The 23,494-nt window shown below is 43.3% G+C and overlaps 1 protein-coding gene and 1 pseudogene across 2 annotated transcripts in view; one reads left to right on the forward strand and one right to left on the reverse strand.

Annotated features, from left to right (window-relative positions):
• The window catches only part of TESK2 (testis associated actin remodelling kinase 2), a 114,822-nt gene that overhangs the window by 1,677 nt on the left and 89,651 nt on the right, over nt 1-23,494 (reverse strand). Inside the window, exons 5-10 of the mRNA XM_081085838.1 lie at nt 10,016-10,162; nt 2,011-2,093; nt 1,678-1,762; nt 1,362-1,445; nt 1,054-1,140; nt 256-355 (exon numbers count right to left, since the gene is read on the reverse strand). Of these exons, the coding sequence (XP_080941964.1) occupies nt 256-355; nt 1,054-1,140; nt 1,362-1,445; nt 1,678-1,762; nt 2,011-2,093; nt 10,016-10,162 (586 nt within the window). The remainder of the gene's footprint in view (nt 1-255; nt 356-1,053; nt 1,141-1,361; nt 1,446-1,677; nt 1,763-2,010; nt 2,094-10,015; nt 10,163-23,494) is intronic.
• On the forward strand, nt 15,242-15,781 carry LOC308516443 (prefoldin subunit 3-like; annotated as a pseudogene). Its single transcript has one exon. The product of its transcript is annotated as a prefoldin subunit 3-like (transcript).

Genomic DNA, 23,494 nt, shown 5'->3' on the forward strand with positions numbered 1-23,494 from the left:
GTCAGGATTACTGCACTAGTCATAACAAATACAAGCACTACACTAAGTGTTTTTTCTTGGGGAAACAAAGTAGGTACTGTTGTCCCCATTTCACCAGTGAGAAAACAGACTGAAAGAAGGAGGCAGCATACCAAATCACAACTCGTGGAGTTCAGTATTTTTCCCATTGTCCCCCATCCCTGCACCTTTCGTTTGGACATAGGATCCTGCCTTCACAGCCCTAGAGGGGAAGACCCCACAACCCTAATTTCTTACCCTTAGCGGTGGGCTGCAGCTCTTCCTCCTGTAGGTGGTTCAGAATTTCCTCCAGGGTCTTCCCAGTCTCCACAAAGGATGGGCGCAGTTTGGGGTCCATCTGTAGTTATCCACAGCAGCGATTAGCCCTGCCCTCCTACCTTCCACCCACAAGGATAGCATTTTAGTCTGTTTCTAGCATCTTTTAAGACTCAGATGTGCAGCTAAGAGACCTTTTCTGAAGGCCGCAGACCCTGAGGATGATTCCCAGAGCTAAGGTCAAGGAAGATGCTATTGTCTCTAATACCCTCCCCTGTCTCAGTAACATTTCTGTGCCTTATCCTTTTTTGGCACAGAACCCTCCAACAGGTTATGCTCACATTGGTTGGTTCTTTCTTGAGTTCTGCTGCTAATGTGTTTCTCGAAGTTACCTAGACAAAGCCCATCTACTCCTTGGTCATAACAGGTAAGTCAAGCCTCAGAGCTGTATAAAATGAAAGCTAACAAGAGCTTTTCCCATCAGCCTTAGGACCAGCTGGATCCACAGTCTAAATAAAACCTGACCAGAGTTCCACCAACACCCAAGGCAAGGGGTGGTGGGTCTACCCTGCAGGCTGAGGAGCAGATATTACAAAGCAATTTTCCTTTATTTGGTCCAGGGCTCTGGAGAGTCTGGCAGGCCTCCAAAGGAGGAGCCATGAGCATTGTCATTCATCAGTGAAAATGAGGCCCCTCATTAGGCTAATTAGGCTCTTTCTACAGTTCTAACCAGGTGAACCCAGCCCCTGACCAAAGCTGGGGGCAGAAGGATACACTCACATTACAGCAGTTGAAGGTAAGTTGCAAAAAGTCTGGGGGACAGTCTCCCACCATGTGCTGGAAAGCGTCATAGTCCAGTCCGAAGTTCTGTGAATGGGTGTGGGGGGGAGGGAACAGAGGACATGGGTAGACAGGTTATTAATCCCTCCCATCCATCCTAGCTTGCTCAGAAGGAGAGGCTGGGAATTGCCCCTGAGAAGTAGCCACATATACTAAGTTCCAACAACTCCACCCCAAGAACAAAATGGTTCCACAGCCTCAAAAGCAGCCCCACCCCCGTGGCACTGATCCCCATGCCTGCAGCTTACCTCTGTGCGGGGAAGATAGTCCGGATCAGCCTGGATACGGGCGATGATCTCACAGAGGATGATACCATAGGAGAATACGTCCGCCTGATGGGTAATGAGGCCTCAGTTTCCCTTTCAGTGGGCTGAGAAGAGGTTTCTGCCCCTCATGTCCACAGCCCAGGCCTAGACTCTACTGCCCATATTTCATTCACTGGGTAGCTGCCAGGTACCAGCCCTGCTCTTGGTTGTAGATCCTCCACTAAACATAAAGGGTGATCCTGGACACTGCTAAGAGTGGATTCTAAGGAAAACCAAGCCTTGGGACCCCCAGACTCACCTTCTCATTGTAGGGCTCATCTCTGAGAACTTCAGGTGCCATCCAGAAGGGTGAGCCCACCACAGCCAGCTTCTCCCTCCCCATGCTGTAGGGTGAGATGATATAAAAAATGAGCTTGCCACTGGCTGGTATAATAGGATATCTGAATATTGGGAATTCTTCTCCCCCAAAGATGGGTATAAAAGAGGAATGACCAAATTTAGGGAGCTGAGGTTGAGCTGTGACCAAGTCCTGGCCTCTGGGGAGGAAGCAGGAGTGTTTTGGGGTATTATTTTGTTTGTTTTTTTGCCTTAGTCGCTTCTTGTAACCCCAGTACCCATTAGGGCTACTCACCTGACATCAGGGATCTTCTCAGCCAGGCCAAAGTCACCTACCACCGCAGAGTAACCATTTTCATCCCTCTTTATCAGGCAGTTCTAAGGTTCCCAAAGAAGAAGACAGTGTGGCTCAGAAGTGGGGATCAGCCATCCATAAAATTACCATGACAGCCATGTAAGATGAGGTAGGCCTGAATCTTGAGTGGTTGCCCTAGGATTCGTATTACGCTCCAAACACAAATACTTATCTTTACTTTCTATGTGCCAGGCAAAGTTCTAACTGCCAGAGATACCTCAACAAACAGAAACCCCTGTCCTCTTGGAGCTAACAATCTAGTGAGGAAGACAATCAGGCCCCTGGCTTCCCTCTTCAAAATGTACAGACCAAAGGCCAGGCCTGACCTTGCCAAGAAATATAAGCATAGAACAAGTACCCAAACATAAACTAACTTTCACTGCCCACAGGATCACAAATAACTTCCTCTCTGGTATTAAAAGTCTATGATCTGGCTCTAAACCAACTGCCTACCTCCCCACCAGCTCCTGTCTGCGCCTGATGCCCGACTGTACACATCTTCATCCAGACTTTCATAGACATGCTTGACTTGTGAAGCCTGAACAGGGCCTTCAAGCCCTATTCAGATATCCCATTATACCAGCCAGTGGCAAGGTCATGCTTATACTGTTCTGTTCCATTTGGTGTTCTCCCAATTCTCCTTTTCACCTCAAAATGTTCTATGATTTAAGGCAAGATACCTACCAATCCCGTCCTTTCCAGTTCTCACCCTTATTTCTTTCTCATTTCAACTCCTTTAAATCCTCCTCTATGCCCTTCCTCTTAAAGTCTAGCAGGCTATCAGCTCCTCAGGAGCAAATTCTGGTTCCTCTTATGAGTATTCAACTCATAAGAGAGGCTCAGGTCATGCTCACTAAACAACTGCTACTGTCTCCAGAAAAAAGGATAAACCCAAACAGCTTGTAAATAAATACAAAGCAACAAACTCTCCTCAAATAGTTGCATTCAAAATAGTCCTACACCACTCTGCTCTACCCCACTTTCTCCAGAGGCAGCAGAGAGTAGGGATCCTTGGCTCACAGGGACATTTCTGGGGCCAGCAAGGCCCTATCTGACCCAAACCAGCCCTCCCTCCTCCTCACCAGCCTTGGCATCTAGGTACAAATCAGTTCCTTACTCTGACCTTGATGCAATTACACTATATTCTCTTTTTCCATGAAGTAGAATAAGCTTGTGATTTCATCACATCCTCTCCTGCCCTGGCTACCAGGAAGACATGTATCATTTCTAGCTTTCAAGTAGGAGCATCCTTGTGCCTGTTCTGGTATTAGCCCTCCTATCAGTCCTGCTGGCTCAGCATCCCTCAGCTCATTGACTTTGAATGTCTTTGGGGCCATAGACAGCCAAAGCCCAGGCTTAGGGGCACCGGTCTACGAGGCAGTGGCAGGTCAGATCTGTCACCTATTTCTTCTCCTATTTCACTAACAGCTCGGGCTCCTTTCTCCAAGGCTCAGTCTAAAGTCTTTTTTACTATTTGTTTTATAGCCCTCAAAAACAACCTTGTTAAATACAGCTTGGGAGCAGCAAATAAGGAACAGAGTTTGGCCACAGTGCACTGCCTTGTCAAAGCTGTTCCGTTTCTGCTCCATCTTCACATCATGGAGACCTGCTCATTCACTGCAAATCACCCATTCAGGAGTAAGTGACTTCACAGTAGCTTCTCTGAGCGGCTGAGAAATGGCTAAGGCAGGGATGATCAGAGCCTTACAAAATGGGGTAAGGTGGCATCTGCCTCTGATCTGCAGTGTGACCACTGCCCCTCTTAAAGCTCATTCACAGCCACTAACCAGGCATTAGAGCCAAAGACAAAGATGGGATACTGAAAACCAAAAGAACCAAATTTTAGGAGTCTGAATCTGAGGTGATAAGCAAAATGGGGAGGAACTCTGACCAGAATTAGCCCCTAGGGTTTTCCAACAAACTCCTGGGCCTGCTCTTAAAAGGGCCCAGGCTAGTGAGGTTTGTCTGGCAACACCTGCTGTTTTTATTTCCTTATCTCTCATTCTTTTTTTCCCCCTAAGTTCACATCAGAAGGGTAATGTGCCAAAGTCATACGGTTTGTGAGAAGCACATCTCACACAATTATCATGACTATGAATCTCCCATTAATTCTTCACTGATTTCTGCTAGAAATATTATTATGGAAGATCCCAATAAGTTCTACTACTTGATCTCCCTGCTGTTGACACTGCTGGTCACTTCCATCAGTGTTTTTAGGTATCAATCAGGAATTGTGTGAGTACTAGGCATGTAGAGAATAATCAGTTGTGGTCCTGGAGCTAAGAGATTAGCTATTAGAGGCTATTCCTTTCGTTTTAATTTATTCATTTTTTTCAGAGAGAAAGGGAGAGGGAGAGGGAGAGAGATAGAAACATCAGTGATGAGAGAGAATCATCAATTGGCTGCCTCCTGCAGATTAAGCCCAAAACCCCAGGCATGTGCCCTGACCAGGAACTGAACTGTGACCTCCTGGTTCACAGGTTGACACTCAACCACCGAGCCACTCCCGTTCCTTTTTTTTTTTTTTTAATATATTTTATTGATTTTTCACAGAGAGGAAGGGAGAGGGATAGAGAGTTAGAAACATCGATGAGAGAGAAACATCGATCAGCTGCCTCCTGCACACTCCCCACTGGGGATGTGCCCTCAAAAAAGGTACATGCCCTTGACCAGAATTGAACCCGGGACCCTTGAGTCTACAGGCCAATGCTCTATCCACTGAGCCAAACCGGTTAAGGCTCCCATTCCTTTTTTATTTTTCTATTCTGGCTTTTTCTTTTTTAATGTTTTTATTGATTTTAGAGAGAGAGGGAGAGAGAGAGAGAAACTGATTAGTTGCCTTCTGCATGCACCCCGACTGGGGGGATCAAGCCCCCAACCTGAGCATTTACCCTGATGGGGAATCGCCCTAGCAACCAGCAACCTTTTGGTGCACAGGCCAACCAACGCTCAACCAGCTGAGCTACACTGGCCAGGCGCTCCTGGCTTCTATAACTATAATTCTGGATTTCCTTGTCTATCTTTGGCTATTCTGCAGACTACACTGCAGCCTTTTCTTCCCATCCGATGAGGATGATTGCTTTCAGGGTTTTATCTTAGGCCTACAGCTCTTGTGCTCTTTTGTGGAGGCTATCCTACATTTCTTTTCTAATTACCACCTTTGTGCTCATGGCTCCCAAATGTATGTCCTCAACCCTGACCTTGATCCTCAAGCTGCAGATTTAGACAGCCCGTCTATTTCTGGACAACTTCTGGATTGCCATGTTGAATTACACACATGCAAACCTGAACTCAACTTTTTCTCCCAAGAACTAAAACTCAAGCTATTTTTTTTTTTTATGTCAGCTGGTACTGCCTTTTTTCCATTCAGTTTGCTAAGCTAGAAACCTGGGATTTTTACTCTTACTCCAACTAATTTTCTTTTCGAAATGTTTTTCAAATCAGTCCCTCCCTCTTCATCCTTATTACTATTGCTCTAGTTCAGGTCCTCGTCATTCCTCCCCTGAATATTGCAGTACTCTTCTAACTTGGTCCAGGCTTGATCTCCATAATCCACCTTCCTCATTCCTGCCAGCATGATCTTCATAAAATGCAAACCGAACTGTGATACTCCCTATTTAAAAGCCAGCAAATTACATGATTCCATTTATATGAAATGTCCAGAATAAGGAAATCCATAGAAACTAAAAAACAGATTAGCGGTTGCCAAAGGCTGAAGGGAGAGGGGAATAGGATAAGGGGGGTTTCTTTTTGGAATGATGAAAAGTTCTGAAATTAGATAGTGGTGTTGGTTGAATATACTAAAAACCACTGAATGCCTGGGCCAGTGTAGTTCAGTGGTTGAGCATCAACCTATGAACCAGGAGATCATGATTGATTCCCAGTCAGGGCACATGTCCGGGTTGCAGGCTCAATCCCCACTAGGGGGCATGCAACTGATCAATGATTCCCTCTCAGCATTGATGTTTCTATTTCTCTCTCCCTCTTCCTTCCTCTCTGAAATCAATAAAAATCTATTTAAAAACAAAAAACTGGGCCAGAGTAGACACCTGAGAGCACTTCCTGAGGTCTCCAAGAGCAACTGCAGAGTCACTATTGGCACTGAATAAAACCAACACAGCACAGGGAGGCCAGAGACTGAACTGCCCTCCTAAATGCCCCAGAGACTGTTTACGTCTCTCGGAAGATTATCTGGTTTGCTGTCCCATCTCTTGCCCTCCATCCCACCATGGGATCCCATATATTTACCATAGCTCTTATGTACTAATCTGCTCACATATGTCTCCTCAACTAGTCTAAAAGCCCAAGGAATGAAAAAAATAAAATAAAAGCCCAAGGATGGTACAGATTGTGTTCCAGTAATTTCTATGTCCCCGATACTATGTTCTCTAATAACAGCACAGTATAAATGATTTTCAAAAGCTATTGATGAAAGTCATTATAAAAACGACTATAGGGTGCCCTGATAGACACACACTACTCCCTCCAGCATTCAACTTTGTTCCTAATTCATGCTCTCTTCAGCCTCTGAAAATGGACATTTTCTGTTCCTAGCTGTTGCATAGTACAGCCTAAGACCATAGTGGGAAAGGCTTTTCACTCAGATGGATTCACCAGAGTGGCTCCTATGGAGTCAATGAAGTAATACATATATACAAAATCTAACAACCAAGAATAGAGCTACAATTCATAATTCATACTCCTAGGGGTAACCAAATGCAGTGGTGCTTGCCCGACTCAGGGCAGTAATGGTAATAAGCAGAAACAAACTGCTTTCTCAGCTGCCTCTGAGAGCCGAGACTTGTGCACAATTGTACTAGCTTCTCTTAGAGCCACAGGTAAAAGCCGGTGTGTGGTTATTGTCACTTCTTGATGGCTCAGGAACTGAATAGTTTTAAAGCCACATTGCCTCCCACTTCCTTCAAGTAAACTATCAGTATCACCACTGCACAAAATTGTATCAGACGATTTCTTAGAATTACAAAATTAGATTGAACAGCTACCTCTGACAGACATTTCACTCTTGAAAGCAGTACTACAGTAACCACTGGGATGTGAACCTTGCAAAGGCAATACTACTTTCAGGAGGTGCTCTGATAGGAACTAGGGATCTTTGCTTCTATCACAGGCTCAGGATCATCTGGAAAAAAGGCACCTGCTTCTCTATCCTGTTTTACCCACCTGGAACGTGTTCTCACTACATTAAATCCCTCCTGTGAGCTCTGGTCTGAGAAGTCCAGACTGATTGCTCCTGTGAGGTCAAGGACAGAATCTATTTTACAGACTGGGAACCCTGAGGCCCCAAGGGCCCTGAAGTCATTTGGAGAAATGGAACAAAACTGGGTCTGGGATTCAATCTCAGCTCTCGAGCAGATGTTTTGGCCTCTGTGCTATCAAGTACATTTTCTGAAAGAGGGCCAGAAAGCCCCTATGACAGGTTCTACACTAGGTGCGAGACACAACACCATAACCTAATATGAAGTGAATCTCCCATTATACTTAAAGAAATCAAACTCAGACCCAACATTGGCAATGAGGAGATCATTTGGAAACCTCAAAGCCCTACTCTGTCCCTTTAGCCTATTTCTCCCTTGAGACTTCTCACTATTATGATTGCTACAATACAGATCTGGGTGGGGCTGCTCTGGCCTCAGTGTGGACAAACCTTCTTCCTAATCCCTGCAACACAGTTACAATGAAGCTGGAACATTCAGACAAAAGGTCAGAAATGATAAAAGGGCAGTGAACACAGACAGTCTCTCCTATTGGATGGTCTGGTTTGTAAAATTCCCTGGTTTTTCTTCAACTTGAGATTCCCTAAAATGCACTTCCTAGCTTGTCTCCAGTTTGCAAAGTCATTGGTTCTTACCACCTGGAAGTACTCTCAATACCTCCTTAAAGTTCAGACCCAGAAAACAGCTCAGAGAGATACAGTACTTTCTCCTAAGTTCCTAGTTTCTTGTTACAAGCCACTGGCAGGCACTGAGAATACCTACTCCCTATTAGGAAAACCAAAGGACAGTGGTCTTACCCTACAGTTCCAAAAAGGTTATAGTCATGCCGGCGTGGCTCAGTGTTTGAGCATCGACCTATGAATCAGGAGGTCACGGTTCAATTCTGGGTCAGGGCACATCCCTAGTGTGGGGCGTGCAGGAGGCAGCCAATCAATGATTCTCTCTCATCATTGATGTTTTTATCTCTCTCTCACTCTCCCTTCTCTGAATTCAATAAAAATATATATACTCATGAAAGTGTGGGGGAAATAGCTGTATGACTGATGGACAACTCGTCATGATCTCTCCCCACCTTAGAGCAAATGATGCTGCAAAGATTTGATTTTGGCTGCATGCCCAATGTGAGACTAGGCTATCAACTTAAAGCAGTGTCTAAGCCAGGGGTGGGCAAACTTTTTGACTCGAGGGCCACAATGGGTTCTTAAACTGGACCGGAGGGCCGGAACAAAAGCATGGATGGAGTGTTTGTGTGAACTAATATAAATTCAAAGTAAACATCATTACATAAAAGGGTACGGTCTTTTTTTTTTTAGTTTTATTCATTTCAAATGGGCCGGATCTGGCCCATGGGCCGTAGTTTGCCCACGGCTGGTCTAAGCTGACATGAACCCACTCATTTGCCTGGAACAAGTACAGTTTCCCTAGTATTGACTTTCTAAAACATTCTAGGGGATGACACAAGGCTGATGAGGGGAAAAGATACCATCTTCCAGGTCCCAGTTGTCCAACTGTCCAGTCCTTGCAGGTACTGAGAAAGACAAAGGCCACCTCACAATTAGGCCTCAGCTGGTCACCACATTCCATTTGCTGGTCTTAGTGCTCCTTCATTAACAGTGCAGCTGACTATACATGGCTCTGCCACACCCAGGGGCCCTACAATCACCTTCCCTAAAGCTATTTTCTGTGTAATAGTTTATCAACCAATGGCCAGGGTCCCTCAGGGACATTACTACTATTTGGAACACCAGAATCATTCTAGTGTGAGATAGTCAGAAACTTACTTCTCTGAGAGTACAGCCTGCTTTTGTTCTCTTTGCAAACTTTTTCTTATAACAATCTCCCTTACCCCTCATCCATGACAGAAGAGGTGTGGGAATGTGTATGCATTTATATGTGTGCATGTGTATATGTTGAGGATGGGGAATAAAATGACTGCTATTCTTGGGCAGGTACAAAACTCCCATATACCTTCCTAGAAGACTTTAAACCAGCTCTTGGACATAAGTCATATTAGATGACTTGTATTTCCCACATCAATGATCAAAGAGTGTTATTTATATAAGTCTTGTCCCAGTGGTATCCTGGGCCACTTGGCCCTGTGGTGCCTGCCTGTATTATGGCCAACTTCCTCTAAAAGCAACTGTTTTCTAACCTGGTCACACAGCAATTTGGACAGCAAGAGAATACTACAGAGACCAGCTAACACCAAAGAGAAACTGGCAGAATGGCAGAAACTCAATCACACACATAGAAAATGGGTCAGTACATTATGGCCCTCAAAACCTGCACTCAAGTGACTAAAAATCTCCGAACTCCTGCTCTCAGTTAAGAGCTACTTCCTGGAGGCCATGAGCGAGAACAATAAGAGACAGGCTCCCACACTGTCTTGACTGCTGTCATCCTATTGGGCAAGAACCTCTTAACCCTCCTCAAGCCATCTGCTCCTGCAACACACATATTCAGGAGATTAAAGCATGAAGGTTTTCAAGATGTACGTGTTGCCTGGCTCGACACTGAAAGGTACCTGCTGTGAGCCGAGATTGGTTTTCTAAGGAATAGCTATATAGAGTATTAATTTGTATCCTCTGTGATTAAATGTTAAATCTATAAGAGAACTCTATCACTTCAAAGCTTATTAATGACTGGTTTCTTAACACCGCTTTCTTGGTAATGGAGGACAGTGTCGAGTGGTGCAAGGAAAGCCTTCATACCTTAGATGTGAGGTCCCGATGGAAAATGCCTTTGAAGTGAAGATAGCTGAGGCCCACTGCTATGTCATAGGCCAGTTTCACCCTCACAGTCCAGGGCAAGTACAGGTTACTGTCTAGCAACTGTTCCAGGTTTCCAGCGTTGATATACTGTAAAACAAGGAAAACCCAGCTACCATTTGTCAGGAATATAAGGCTGGTGGTGAAACCACTAGAGAGTAACACTGAGAAGATAGAGACTGGATGTTTTGTTCATTGTTTTTTAGGTGACTGAGGGCTTATTCTGCATCTATACACAAAGATACCTTTCTTTAAGGAGATCGCAATCTATTAAGGGATACAGACAAACAACATCATTTGGTAAATGCTAAAATATAGCTTTGTACATGTACCACCACAGTGCTATGCAGCAAACAGAATAAAGTTACTAACTCAATCTGAACATGTCAGAGAAAGCTGCACAAAGAAAATAAGGAATCAAAAGGATAACCTGGGGGAACATAAAAGAAACACAGTCCACACAAAGGGAGTAGCATATGCAAGATACAGGTTAAATGCATGATGCACATAGAAAACCAATTTACTCAATATGGCCAAAAGAAGCAGGTGAGGCCGATATGCTTTGCTAAGATATATGGCAGTGGTTCTCAACCTTGGCTGCACATTAGAATCACCTGAGGATTTTAAAAAAATTCTCAGGTGATTCTAATGTGCAGCCAAGGTTGAAAACCACTGATATATGGGCTTTACCACCTTGTCTACAGGGAACAAAAGAAAGTCTTTTAGACAAAATAACATTTATATTTGCTTTTAAAGAAAATATTATTTTAGCAATGGTATGATAGAATAGAGTGGAGAATATGGAAAAGGAAAAATAGAAGAGTATTGCAATAATCCTGGTGAAAGAAGGGTGTCTGAGTTAAGGCAATCGTGGAGGCAGTGGGACAGAGCAAGATTCGAGATGTACTTAGAGCCCTGGCCAGTGTGGCTGTTGGTTGAGTGTCATCCCATGTACCAAGAGGTCACTGGTTCAATTCCCAGTCAGGGTAAATGGGGATCGAGACTGGGTTGTGGGTAAGGGGCATGCAGGAGGCAGTCAACAGATGTTTATCTCTCACTGATGCTTCTCTCTCTCCCTCTCTCCCTTCCTCTCTCTCTAAAATCAATAAAAACTTAAAAAAAAAAAGATGTACTTAGATGGCAGAGTAAAAAAACAAAACTTGAGCCCCAGCCGGTTTGGCTGAGTGGATAAAGCATTGGCCTGCAGACTGAAGGGTCCAAGGTTCAGATTCCAGTCAAGGGCACATGCCTGGGTTTCAGGCTCGATCCCCAGTAGGAGGCATGCAGGAGTCAGCCAGCCAATGATTCTCTCTCATCATTGATGTTTCTGTCTCTCTCTCCCCCTCTCCCTTCCTCTCTGAAGGCAATGTTGAGTTTAAAGGCTTGTGGAACAACCAAAGTGGAGGTGTCATATAGAGAGTTGTTTAAAGTTCAGGAACAAAGTTAGGCTAGACACTAAGATTTAAGAAGCAATAACATTGAGCTAAAGTAATCACTGAAGCCAAGGAATGTATGAAATTTCCCAGGGGTTAACATGTAAGGTGAGAAAAGAACATTTACAGAAGCATGCAGGAAAAGAAGAACCAAGTAAGAATATCATCACAGAAGTCAAAGAAAGATAATACTCCAGCCGAAACCGGTTTGGCTCAGTGGATAGAGCGTTGGCCTGCGGACTGAAAGGTCCCGGGTTCGATTCCGGTCAAGGGCATGTACCTGGGTTGCGGGCACATCCCCAGTAGGAGATGTGCAGGAGGCAGCTGATTGATGTTTCTCTCTCATCGATGTTTCTAACTCTCTATCTCTCTCCTTTCCTCTCTGTAAAAAATCAATAAAAACATATTTAAAAAAAAAAAAAAGAAAGAAAGATAATACTCCAAAGAGGAAAAGACCAAAAGTATCAAGTAAGATGAGCATTAAAAGTATCTACAGAATTTATAACTAAGTCACTGGCATCCATGGCCAGAGCAGTTTCAGTAAAGTGATTAAGACCAGAGTAAGACCCAAGTGAGTAGGAGAGAAAACTATGGAGAAAGTTTGTGAAGATGTACTCTTTTAAGAAATCTGGCTGTTTGTCATTCCTACATACCCATGAAGGGCTGTTTTGCTTTTTCTTTTTAAAAGAATAAATAAGTGCCCGGCTGGTGTGGCTCAGTGGTTGAGTGTCGACCTATAAACCAGGAGGTCACAGTTCGATTCCCAGTCAGGGCACATGTCCAGGTTGCAGGCTTGATCCCTAGTGGAGGATGTGCAGGAGGCAGCTGATCAATGATTCTCTCTCATCATTGATGTTTCTCTCTCTCTCTCCTTCTCCTTTCCTCTCTGAAATCAATAAAAATATTTTAAAAAAGAGCAAATAAGCATTTATATGGAGATGATGATAATAACAGCAGCTAATAGCTATTTATATGTGCTTACTTTGTGCCAGGCACTATTCTAAGAACTTAAAATTATCTCATTCACTGCACATAACCCTATGAGGTAAAGTATACTATTATCCTCATTTGACAAAAGGCATTTACACGTTAACAAACTTGCTTAAGGTTACCCAGTTATTAAGGAGCAGAGCCAGGGTTCAAGCCCAGGCAGCCTGGCTTCAGCATCCATATACTTTACCACTACATTACACCTCAGAGGTAGGAGACCGCAGCACCCAAATCAGAGAGCCTCATGCAAAACAGGAGCTCAAAGTTTTTTGCCAATTAGGTTAAATGAATTTATTCAAACCTCACATGATTTGGTATTATCTCCCTCCTCCTTCCAAGGTAGAAAAGGGGGAAAATTCCTCCAAGTCTAAATTAAGCTCTTAATACCTACTATGGGGGGTATTACTGAATTTACAAAAGACCAGGGAACTTAATAGGATCGAGGGCAAGAGATCTGAATTTTAGTCCAATTCTGCCTTTTTTTAAAAATATATTTATTTTATTGATTTCAGAGAGGAAGGAAGAGGGAGAGAGAAATAGAAACATCAATGATGAGAGAGAATCATTGATTGGCTGCCTCCTGCACGCCCCCCACTGGGGATCGAGCCCGCAACCCAGGCATGTGCCCTTGGCCAGAATCGAACTTGGGATCCTTCAGTCCACAGGTCGACACTCTATCCGCTGAGCCAAACTGGCTAGGGCGAATTCTGCCTTTTAATAGTCATTTAACTTTGGACAAGTCAACTAATAAAGCTATCCTTCAGTTTTCCCACCTATAAAGTAGGTATGATCATTTCTGATCCATATAACTCACAATGTTATTATGAGAATCTAATACAAATATATGAAAGTGCTTAAAAAAAATTTAAGCCCTAGCCGGTTTGGCTCAGTGGATAGAGCGCCGGCCTGTGGACTAAAGGGTCCCAGGTTTGATTCTGGTCAAGGGCACATGCCTGGGTTGTGGGCTCAGTCCCCAGTAGGGGGCCTGCAGAAGGCAGCTGATTAATGATTCTCTCATCATTGATGTTTCTATCTCTCTCTCCCTCTCCCTTCCTCTCTGAAATCAATAAAAATGTATTTAAAAAAATTTTAAGTGCTACATAATCTGAGATTTTCTGATGTGGTAACATAAGCACCAAAAGAACCAGTTGGGGGCAGCACGATGCAGCACTTCAGATCCTTGAATGAGGCGGATCAGGTTTGGCAAGGCAGGGAGAATGGCTAAAAATACACCTAACTTCTCAAAAGGAAAACCTGCCGATCTGCTTCATCCTGCTTGATAATCCATCTTTGGAAGTCTCAAAATGAGGCATACTGATGGCATTAGCACAATGCCTTCCTTCATTTATTCACTGCAGTTGAATCTGTCTGTCGTTCACATATGAAGTGCTCATTTGCTAAAAAGAAACTGAACCTGCAAACTCCAAGCTACATGGGAGCAATAAAGCTGATACCTAATCATGCAAATTCCTTTAGCTCTGAGAGTCAGAAAGATCTGAAGGGGTGGTGGTTCACTTGTTTGGCAGGGTGACACTGTAACATGGAAGGCCTGACTTCAGGAGTCACTCAGGTTTCCCGTCTGAGGCCATGCAGAAAAGCTGACGTAAAGGCTGTCTGTATTTGCACTATCTGTAGGCCAGACTAAGCCAGAACTTTGGATTCTGGTTCAGAGAAACACATTTACTCTCTTCAGCCATGTCTCTGAAGGCCTGAGAAATTCACAGACCAAGCCAGAGGATGGAGAGCAGAGAAGAAAGGTGAGACAAGGTGAGGAATCACACTGGCTAGGCTCTGAATTTTCCAGGCAAAATGGAAAAAGTACAAACCAGAGACGGAAACCAAACGAAGTTTATTGTTACAACCAATCTCTCTTGCTGGCCTTTGGTGAATACTCTGGTGGGGCTGATAAGTCTCTGGGCCTCAGAAACCACAACTTCTCAATGTCTCAAGACCTTTTGCATCTATGAGGAAAGGAAGTTTGAGATCTGCCAACAAGGAAGATTTCTAAGTTGCTACACACGGTGTGCCCATTAGTTGGAACGTTTACTTCCCCATAGCAACTCCCAGTGCAGACTCAGCTGGTATGTCCTCTGAGCAAATCAGGGAAGCTGAGACAAGAGCAACTGCACTAGCACATTCAGCTTTCCCGGATGAGAATAACAGCTGCTTCGCTGTCTTTTTCTTCCAGATCACTCCCTTGGGCAGCCCTACAAAACAACCTAGGGCATTGGCAATATATTTGCATAACTTACCAGAAAGAGAAGTTTTTACACTTTCCATTTCTTATTGTTCTTTTAAACTTTCAAGTTCAGAAAACTATAATATCAGCCACGTTTTAGGTACTTCAATACCCCTCAGTGATTGTCCCTCAACTTCACCTACACCAAAACCTGCCTCTTCTCTACATGATCTAATAAAATATTAGAACAGAGTTCCTGCCATTTCATTTGTGTTTGATACTTGATTTCATTAAAAAGACTCCTTTTCCTAGAAAGCGCTCAATAGATAAATGTATGTTTACTAAACAACATTACATATGCAAGAAATCATATGCCAACACCCTAAAAAAATTGCCAAAAGGACAGATAAGTGGATACTCAGTTCTCCACATATGAATTATCAATTCAGGTTATTTCTAACAAACATTTATTGAGCACCCTTCCCCTTCCCACCATATCCATCTACATATATAAAAGCCAAGCAAGGCTAGAGATGGCTGTGGTTTAGGAGAACTCGATTCAGGAACGGGCGGTGGCTCCACCTGGGGATTCCTGAGGCTGTGTTTGTGGAAGATGTGGATTCCTACATGAAACAGCCTGGGAATGAGACTGTGGATACAGTGCTAAAGAAGTTGGATGAACAGTACCAGAAGTATAAGTTTATGGAACTCAACCTTGCTCAAAAGAAAAGGAGGCTAAAGGGTCAGATTCCTGAAATTCAGCAGACTTTAGAAATTTGGAAATACATGCAGAAGAAGGAGTCCACCAATTCAATGGAGACGAGATTCTTACTGGCAGATAACCTGTATGGCAAAGCTTCAGTTCCTCCTACCAATAAAGTGTGTCTGTGGTTGGGAGCTAATGTAATGCTTGAATATGATATTGATGAAGCTCAGGCATCACTGAAAAATAATTTACCCACTGCCACAAAGAATCTGGATTCTCTTAAGGAAGACCTTGACTTTCATTGAGATCCACTGACTGCAACTGAAGTCAATAGGGTCAGGGTTTATCATTGGGACGTAAAAAGAAGGAACAAAGATGATTCTACCAAGGACAAAGCATAATTCTGGCAATGAAAAATGTGGCTCATTTTTCCAAACATGTTTTTTTAAATATTCCAAAGTTTATTCTTAAAGGTTGACATTAGTTTGAATGTGTGTTTTTTTTTAAACAGTAAGAATGAATGACGATTGAAACTTTAAAAAGAGATAAACACCATTTTATGTATTTATGAAAACAAAATTAGTTCCAAATATTTTATGGAATTAGCAGTTTTATTTCTTTATTTTGCATTTCCAACATAGTAAATAGAACTTTCATCATTTTTGTTTATTGTAAGAAAAGTCTTCATTGAAATGGCTTGAAAATGGATGTATGCTGTGGAGGCTGAATTCTGGACATTTAGGCAGTTTACTTTTTCTTTATTATATGACTAGTGGCCCGGTGCACGAAATTCATGCACATTAAAGGGGGATTAATTAGAGAAAATATTTTAATATTACTATTTGCCCTTTCTCTATAATAGAAGTGTCAGAGATGAAAGAAAATTAGTAAAATGTATATGAAAATCTTCCTCCTGTCAGAGTCTGGGGCACGCTGCAGGACCCAGAGTCAAGTCCCCACACACCCACAGTGCCTCAAAATCGCGAGAGACCCAGACCCAGCTGGCCCCACCCCCATTGGGCGAGATCCAGACCCGGCCGACCCAACCCTTGTCAAGCCCCACCGGGTAGGGGGAGCAGCCTCAGGTCTCCTGGCCCGGCGCCAGGCTGGGGGCACAGCCTCAGGTCCCCCATCAAGCCCCACCGGGTAGGAGGTGCAGCCTCAGGGCCCTCATCAAGCCCCGCAAGGTGCGGGGGTGCAGTGTCAGGTCCCCCATCAGCCCCATCGGGTGGCGGGTGCAGCCTCAGGTCCCCAAGCGCATCCTCAGGGCCCCCAGCCTGGCACTGGGGCAGGGGGCACGCCTTGAGGTCCTCATCACGTCCTGCTGGGCAGGGGGTGCGGCCTGAGGTCCCCTGGCCCGGCACTGGGGCGGGGGAGCAGCTTGAGGCCCCCATCACTCCCCACTGGGCAGGGGGCGCGGCCTCAGGTCCCCTGGCCTGGTGCCAGGGCGGGGGGCACAGCCTGAGGTCCCATCAAACCCCAAGCAGGGGGAGGTTTTGGGGGGGCACAGCCTCAGGTCCCTGCTGATTGCTCGTTAAGGCTCGTTACGGAAACGAGCAGCCATCTTGTGTTACGGAAACACGCCCTCCCCCGTCTCCACGGTGGGCGCAGCCATCTTTCATGGTGGAGTGACGGTCAATTTGCATATTCCCTCTTTATTATATAGGATGTTACTCTCACTTAAATATTTGCAAAGTTGCTTTTTTTCGGCACATGTGGGGCTTTATGGTCCTCTGTTGCTGTTATTTATTATACTATTCTGTACTTTACAGGAAATGGTCATTTGCCTTCCTAAGTTTTTAGAGGGCTGTGAAGACAACACTTTTCCTGTCCTCTGTCAGTGCACAGTGTCTTTGCAATGTCAACATAAGGGAGATTTCAGCCAACAAGAAATAACAAAATTACCCACTCAAAACTCTTGGGTAAGGTGATTTTGTATTTCTTCGTAGTTCTCCAAAGCAGCTGAACAAAAATATTAAGATTAAAAATGTTTGAAAAGACTTGAAAAGTTTCCTCAAAAAACTAAAAATGGAACTCCCATTTGACCCAGTGATCCCACTTCTAGGAATATATCCCAAGAAATTAGAAACACCAATCAGAAAGGATATATGCACCCCTATGTTCATAGCAGCACAATTCACCATACCTAAGATTTGGAAACAGCCTAAGTGCCCATCAGCACATGAGTGGATTAAAAAACTGTGGTACATCTACACAATGGAATACTACGCTGCGGTAAAAAAGTTCTTACCATTTGCAACAAGATGGATGGAACGGGAGGGCATTATGCTAAGTGAAATAAGCCAGTCAGAGAAAGATAAATATCACATGATCTTACTCATTTATAGAATATAATGAACAACATAAACTGATGAACAAAAGCAGATCCAGAGACAGAGAATCATCAATCAGAACATCAAACCTCAGAGGGGAGGTAGGGGAAGGTGGGGGTAAGGGGAAGAGATCAACCAAAGGACTTGTATGCATGCATATAAGCCTAACCAAGGGACACAGACAACAGAGGGGTGAGGGCATGAGTGGGGGGCTAATGGGGAAATAAGGATACATATGTAATACCTAATCAATAAAGAAATTAAAAGTCCAAAAAGAAAAGCAAAACAAACAAACAAAAAAAGCCAAGCAACCAGAACGACTGATCGCTATGACACCCACTGTGGCTGGCCAACCTTCTGCGGCTGGCCTGGCCCCAATTGGCCTCCCCCACTCCGATTGGGAGCAGGACCCCATCTGTGCACGAATTCGTGCACCGCGCCTCTAGTATGAGAATAAGAACCAGTTCATTTACATCAACATTATATCCCCCAGTGACTGAAGAATGCTTAGCACATAGTAAACATATAAAAATAACATTCAGATTATACTTTAAAGAAGTTCAGTGAAAGACACACAGGCAAGAAAATAATACCAATAGGCCTTTAACAGAAATAAATACTAAGGGTATGAAAGTAGAAACTGACTCTGCCTGAGGAGTTTGGAAAATTTCAGAGAGGAAGTAACATCTCAGTTGGATCCTAAAAGTTAGGAGTTGTCTAGGCTGAAAGTATGGTTCTTTCCATATATCCCCTATTGGCTCTGATGATACCAACTCAGGCACAGATACACATAAACGTGTCCACACAGAGCATATTCTGGAGCAGCACTAGGCAATACCTACCACTCACTCCACCCAGAGCTCCTGTTCCCAATTCTTGCTGATTCTAGTGAGCTACAGTAGCCTCACCTGATCATAACAGTAAGAAGAATACACAATGCTTGCTTTTATTTTAGTTTACTTTGAATTATCAATGTATTGATCTGCAACCAAACAAGCTTACCTCTGTACAGTGGTTCAAACCCATATTCTGAGAGGCTCTGAAGAAAATCTCAACTGTAATATTCCTTTTTGAAAAATCTACCTGACTGGACTAAAGCTGGAGCATTTACCCAAGGCAGATAAATGTGCTGCTATCCAACTAGCAGAGATCATTTGCTGCCACCTAATTAGCAGGATTGTCCTGAGGAAGATCCATCCACCAAACATTAAAAACCTACTATATGGAAACAAAGATCAGTGGGGCCAGTTTCTGCCCATAGTTCACAGTCTAGTAGAAGAGGACAATCAACTAAAAAGTTTTTTCACACAGGACAATAATATGATCAGATATGCTACCTAGAAATATCATTTTAAAAGTAATATAGCCCTAACCGGTTTGGCTCACTGAATAGAGCATCGGCCTGTGGACTGAAGGGTCCCAGTTCGATTCTGGTCAAGGGCATGTACCTTGGTTGCTGGCACATCCCCAGTAGAAGGTGTGCAGGAGGCAGCTAATCGATGTTTCTCTCTCATCGATGTTTCTAACTCTCTATCCTTCTCCCTTCCTCTCTGTAAAAAAATCAATAAAATATATATTTTTTAAAAAGTAATATAAAAACTTACAGAACCCTAGCCAGTTTGGCTCAGTGAACAGAACGTCAGCCTGCAGACGAAAGGGTTCCAGGTTCAATTCCAGTCAAAAGCACATACCTCGGTTGCAGGCTCCTCCCTGGCCCCGGCCCTAGTCAGGGTTCATGTAGGAGGCAACCAATCGATGTGTCTCTCTCACATCAATTTCTCTCTCTTTCTCTCTCTTTCTCTCTCTCTTAAATATATTTTTATTTACTTCAGAGAGGAAGGGAGAGGGAGAGAGAGAGAAACATCAATAACGAGAGAGAATCATTGATCGGCTGCCTCCTGCACACCCCCACTGGGGATCGAGCCCACAACCCAGACATGTGCCCTTCACCGGAATTGAAGCCAGGACCTTTCAGTCTGCAGACTGATGCTCGATCCACTGAGCCAAACCAGCTAGGGCTCTTCCACTCTCTCTAAAAGTCAATGGAAAAATATCCTCGGGTGAGGATTAAAGACCAAAAACAAAACAAAAAAACTGTATGGAAAGGTCAGGAATTAGGGCCTGGAGAATAGTTATGAGGTTTCTAGAATCATCCAGGTGGGAGGCAATAAAGGCCTGAATAAGACAATGGCAGAAAGAATGAAAAGAAGGTTAATTTCTGAAGACATCTCTGAGGTAGAATCAACAGGATGCGATGTTTAATCAAAGGCAGGTAATAATTAAAAGATATCATGTGTACAGAGTATGTCTAACACAATGCTTACCTCATACTACACAACGCATTCCCCCCACAATCAATATCTCATCATCATTATCCCTCCCCTGGGTTTAGCTCTCTAACTAGTCTTCTGGTTTCCTTCGTATATCTTGAACATGCTTAGTCCTTATTCCCATCCATTTTACATAATACTGCCAAAACCTTCTGAAATGTCAACCTGAATTCACTCTCCTCTTAAAATTATTCAATGATGCCCTATTACTCTTAGAATAAAACCCACAATCAGCATGGCAAACAAAGCCTTTCACTCCTGCTTATAAAGATTTCAGTCCCTGCCTACCAGCACATTTGTACACATTCCTGATCCCTCTACCTGGATTACCCTCCCCCCACTGAGGCCTGGCTAATCACTCACTGTTGAGGATTCATTTCCATTTCGTGAAAGACAAATATAAAGTACAGAGATTAGTAGTTATTCTTTTTTTCCCTGCATAAAGTATAAGTATAGGAGAAGGGCTGAAGGGAGGGTACTGCAACAGACCACATGAGAGATGACCAAATGCCTGATTTAGAGTGCTATTTTAGGCATGAAAAAGTGGGCTAGAATTAGAATATGCAGAAAGAATTTAGCAAGTGAGTGGTAGATATGAAACTAAGGAAAAAAAGAGTTAAAGGCAATTCAGCGATTCCAAATTGAGGTGTTCAGAGAAGCAGTGGGAAGAGATCCTGTAATCTTATGTGCTATCAGTAAGTCAGAAACCAGCATCACTGTCAAACAGCCAATCAGTGGCTTGTTGAACCTCTGTTCTTTGGATGGGCCCTCGACAGAGGAAGGACTGGGCCTCGACCTACTTTTCACTGAAGTCCAACAATGCCATTGTGCTGGCCACTGTATGTTTGTTGGTCGGCTCCAAACACAAAGGCTAGCAGACATCCCATCCTGCTGGCTTGGTTTAAAGAAGAAAAGAGAGCTTTGTTACTGCCCTGGGTAATTCCAGGACAGGCATCCCAAGAGTACCCTGTGGGAGGGTTGTGCTCCAAAGGAGCCTCCTGTTCTCAGCTCAAGGTTCCAAGCCACTGCAAGTACACATCCGTACATCTGCCAAGGCCCAAGTGTGTGCTGGTTCAGCCTCCACTCCAGGAAGTGCACCAGGGCCTGTCTGACTTAATCAGTAGTACTAAACTGACTCAAAGAGAAAGGGAACCCAAAATGTGTTTCAGAATATTTAATGTTTCACTTTCTGCTTTCAGATATGCTCATCTACTGCCCAGAATACTCTTCTTCCCCTTCATAGCTTTGCTAATTTTTATTCATCCTTCTAAACCCAGTCTGAGTCTCTTATTTTAGAAAGCATTTCCTGATACCCCATCCCATACTTTGTACCATTTTAGCGTCCTGTATGTATTTCTACTATTGTTTATTACATTGTACTAAAACCTTGATGGCAGAGACCAGGTGTTTCTCAACTTTGTCAGCCCAGGGGCCAGTAAAGTGAACAATAAATTGTTGAATGAACAAATGAATAAGTACAGTTAAATAAATGGAGGTAGGTTTTAACTTCCCTCTTTTACTGGAAACCCTCCCAATTTAGTCATTATGGTAATTTAAGATCAAAAAGAGAAATATGCTTTTAGAGCAATTTTCTGATAAATACCATGCAAAACAAATATTAATAATGCCTATTACATGGCAGATACTATGGTAGCACTGAATATAAAGAGTAATACAAAACAGTGTGTTTGGCCACTCAGTGATATGAAATTCTGAGAAACCTTTTACCACTCTAATCAGCAGACTCCTTAAAGTGGTCAGAATCACATGAACTTAAAAAAATAGAACTGATATCTTTTTTTGGAAATTACAGAAGATAGTTCTTTTATCAGCCCCTGAAAGCCAAGTAGAAGAGGCCATAAAGATATCTTCCCTCACTTCCTCCATGTTTCCCACAGAGAGACACTTACTATAAACCCACTCACCACTTTAAAGAACATAGGTTTAACATACCTGAAGTAGTACAAGTGTTTTTCTATGCATGTAAACTACTATAAACATTAAAATGATTGTTTACCCACAGATTCAAAAAAGTATGATTAAGCGTTCCCCATAGATTTTTAACTTTTAATCAAACAACTCATAATCAAACTCAAATTTGTTTAAATAAATGTTAAAAAGATAAATCTGTAGAACAAATTGTCTCAAAGAAATAAACTAAGATAAGAAAACTGTTCCCGCTGAAACCGGTTTGGCTCAGTGGATAGAGCATCAGCCTGCGGACTGAAAGGTCCCAGGTTCGATTCCGGTCAAGGGCATGTACCTTGGTTGCGGGCACATCCCCAGTAGGGGGTGTGCAGGAGGCAGCTGATTGATGTTTCTCTCTCATCGATGTTTCTAACTCTCTATCTCTCTCCCTTCCTCTCTGTAAAAAATCAATAAAATATATTAAAAAAAAGAAAAGAAAGAAAACTGTTCCCTTTACCCCATGAAGCTCTGCTAGCAATCAATGGTCTCAGACGTGATTTAAGATCAAGCCAGGGCTCCTGACCATTCATCCAGCCTGCTTTCCTATCCAAAATTCATAATAACTCTACCAATACATGGCTATTGGAGCCATGTTTTAAAAGCATTCTTCCTTCTGACTTGCTACCTACATCTGCTACAACCCGGCACTCTCCACACCCAGACAGGAATCTCTGACATTCACCTGGTGATTGAGCTCAGTGAAAGGAGCACAGAGAAATCTGTTAAGGAAGACAAAGCACCCTGCTTGCCCACCAGATTTGAGGAGCAGGGCCTTCACAGTAACAAAATAAAAGTGGAAACCAAAAGAGGTTAGATTTCTAATTAGGGTGATTTATATTAAAGGAAACTCTGTCCTCAAATGAAGCAATCATTTCTTTTACCTCTTCTGCCAATATCAGAACATGGCTTGACCTCTGGATAAGGAAGAAGTCAAGCAAAAGTTAAAGAAGGCAAACTAAAAGCTCAAATGGTATCTTCTAGTGGCAGAAGGTTGGCAGGGGGTAGAAAGGGAGAAAAGGCTTTAGAGCTTTCCAATTTGCTATGTAGAATACAGCTTCCCGGCACAACAGTCACTCCAATTGCTGGCAAAAATCTCCTCTGAAGGCTAAGGGTCAGATAGGTAACTAAATACCTAGAAATTCACAGATTTCTTGGCACTATCAAAGGAAGGGGTGGGGAAAGAGGAACCAGTCAGTTCTGCTTCTATTGCAGAGAAAACAGATTTGAGGTCTGGTGTATACATTAAGTATCTACTACATCTTCAAGGAAAAAGAGAGCCTTTTCTTTTCCTTAGTTTCAGACCATCTCAAGTGTCAGAATGATGTGCCCTCTTAAATGAGAGAGTAAACGAGAAAATTCAGATGGTTAATCTTGAGTGAAGTAGTCTAGATTTATTTTACCAACTTGTTCAAAGTACCTTTCCTCTGTCAGCCACTGGGACTCTGGGAAGCAATTAATGCTGATCTATGGCCAACTCCCAATT

This window comes from Myotis nattereri (assembly GCF_964212035.1).
Source record: "Myotis nattereri genome assembly, chromosome: 3".
In the NCBI taxonomy this organism is placed as follows: domain Eukaryota; kingdom Metazoa; phylum Chordata; class Mammalia; order Chiroptera; family Vespertilionidae; genus Myotis; species Myotis nattereri.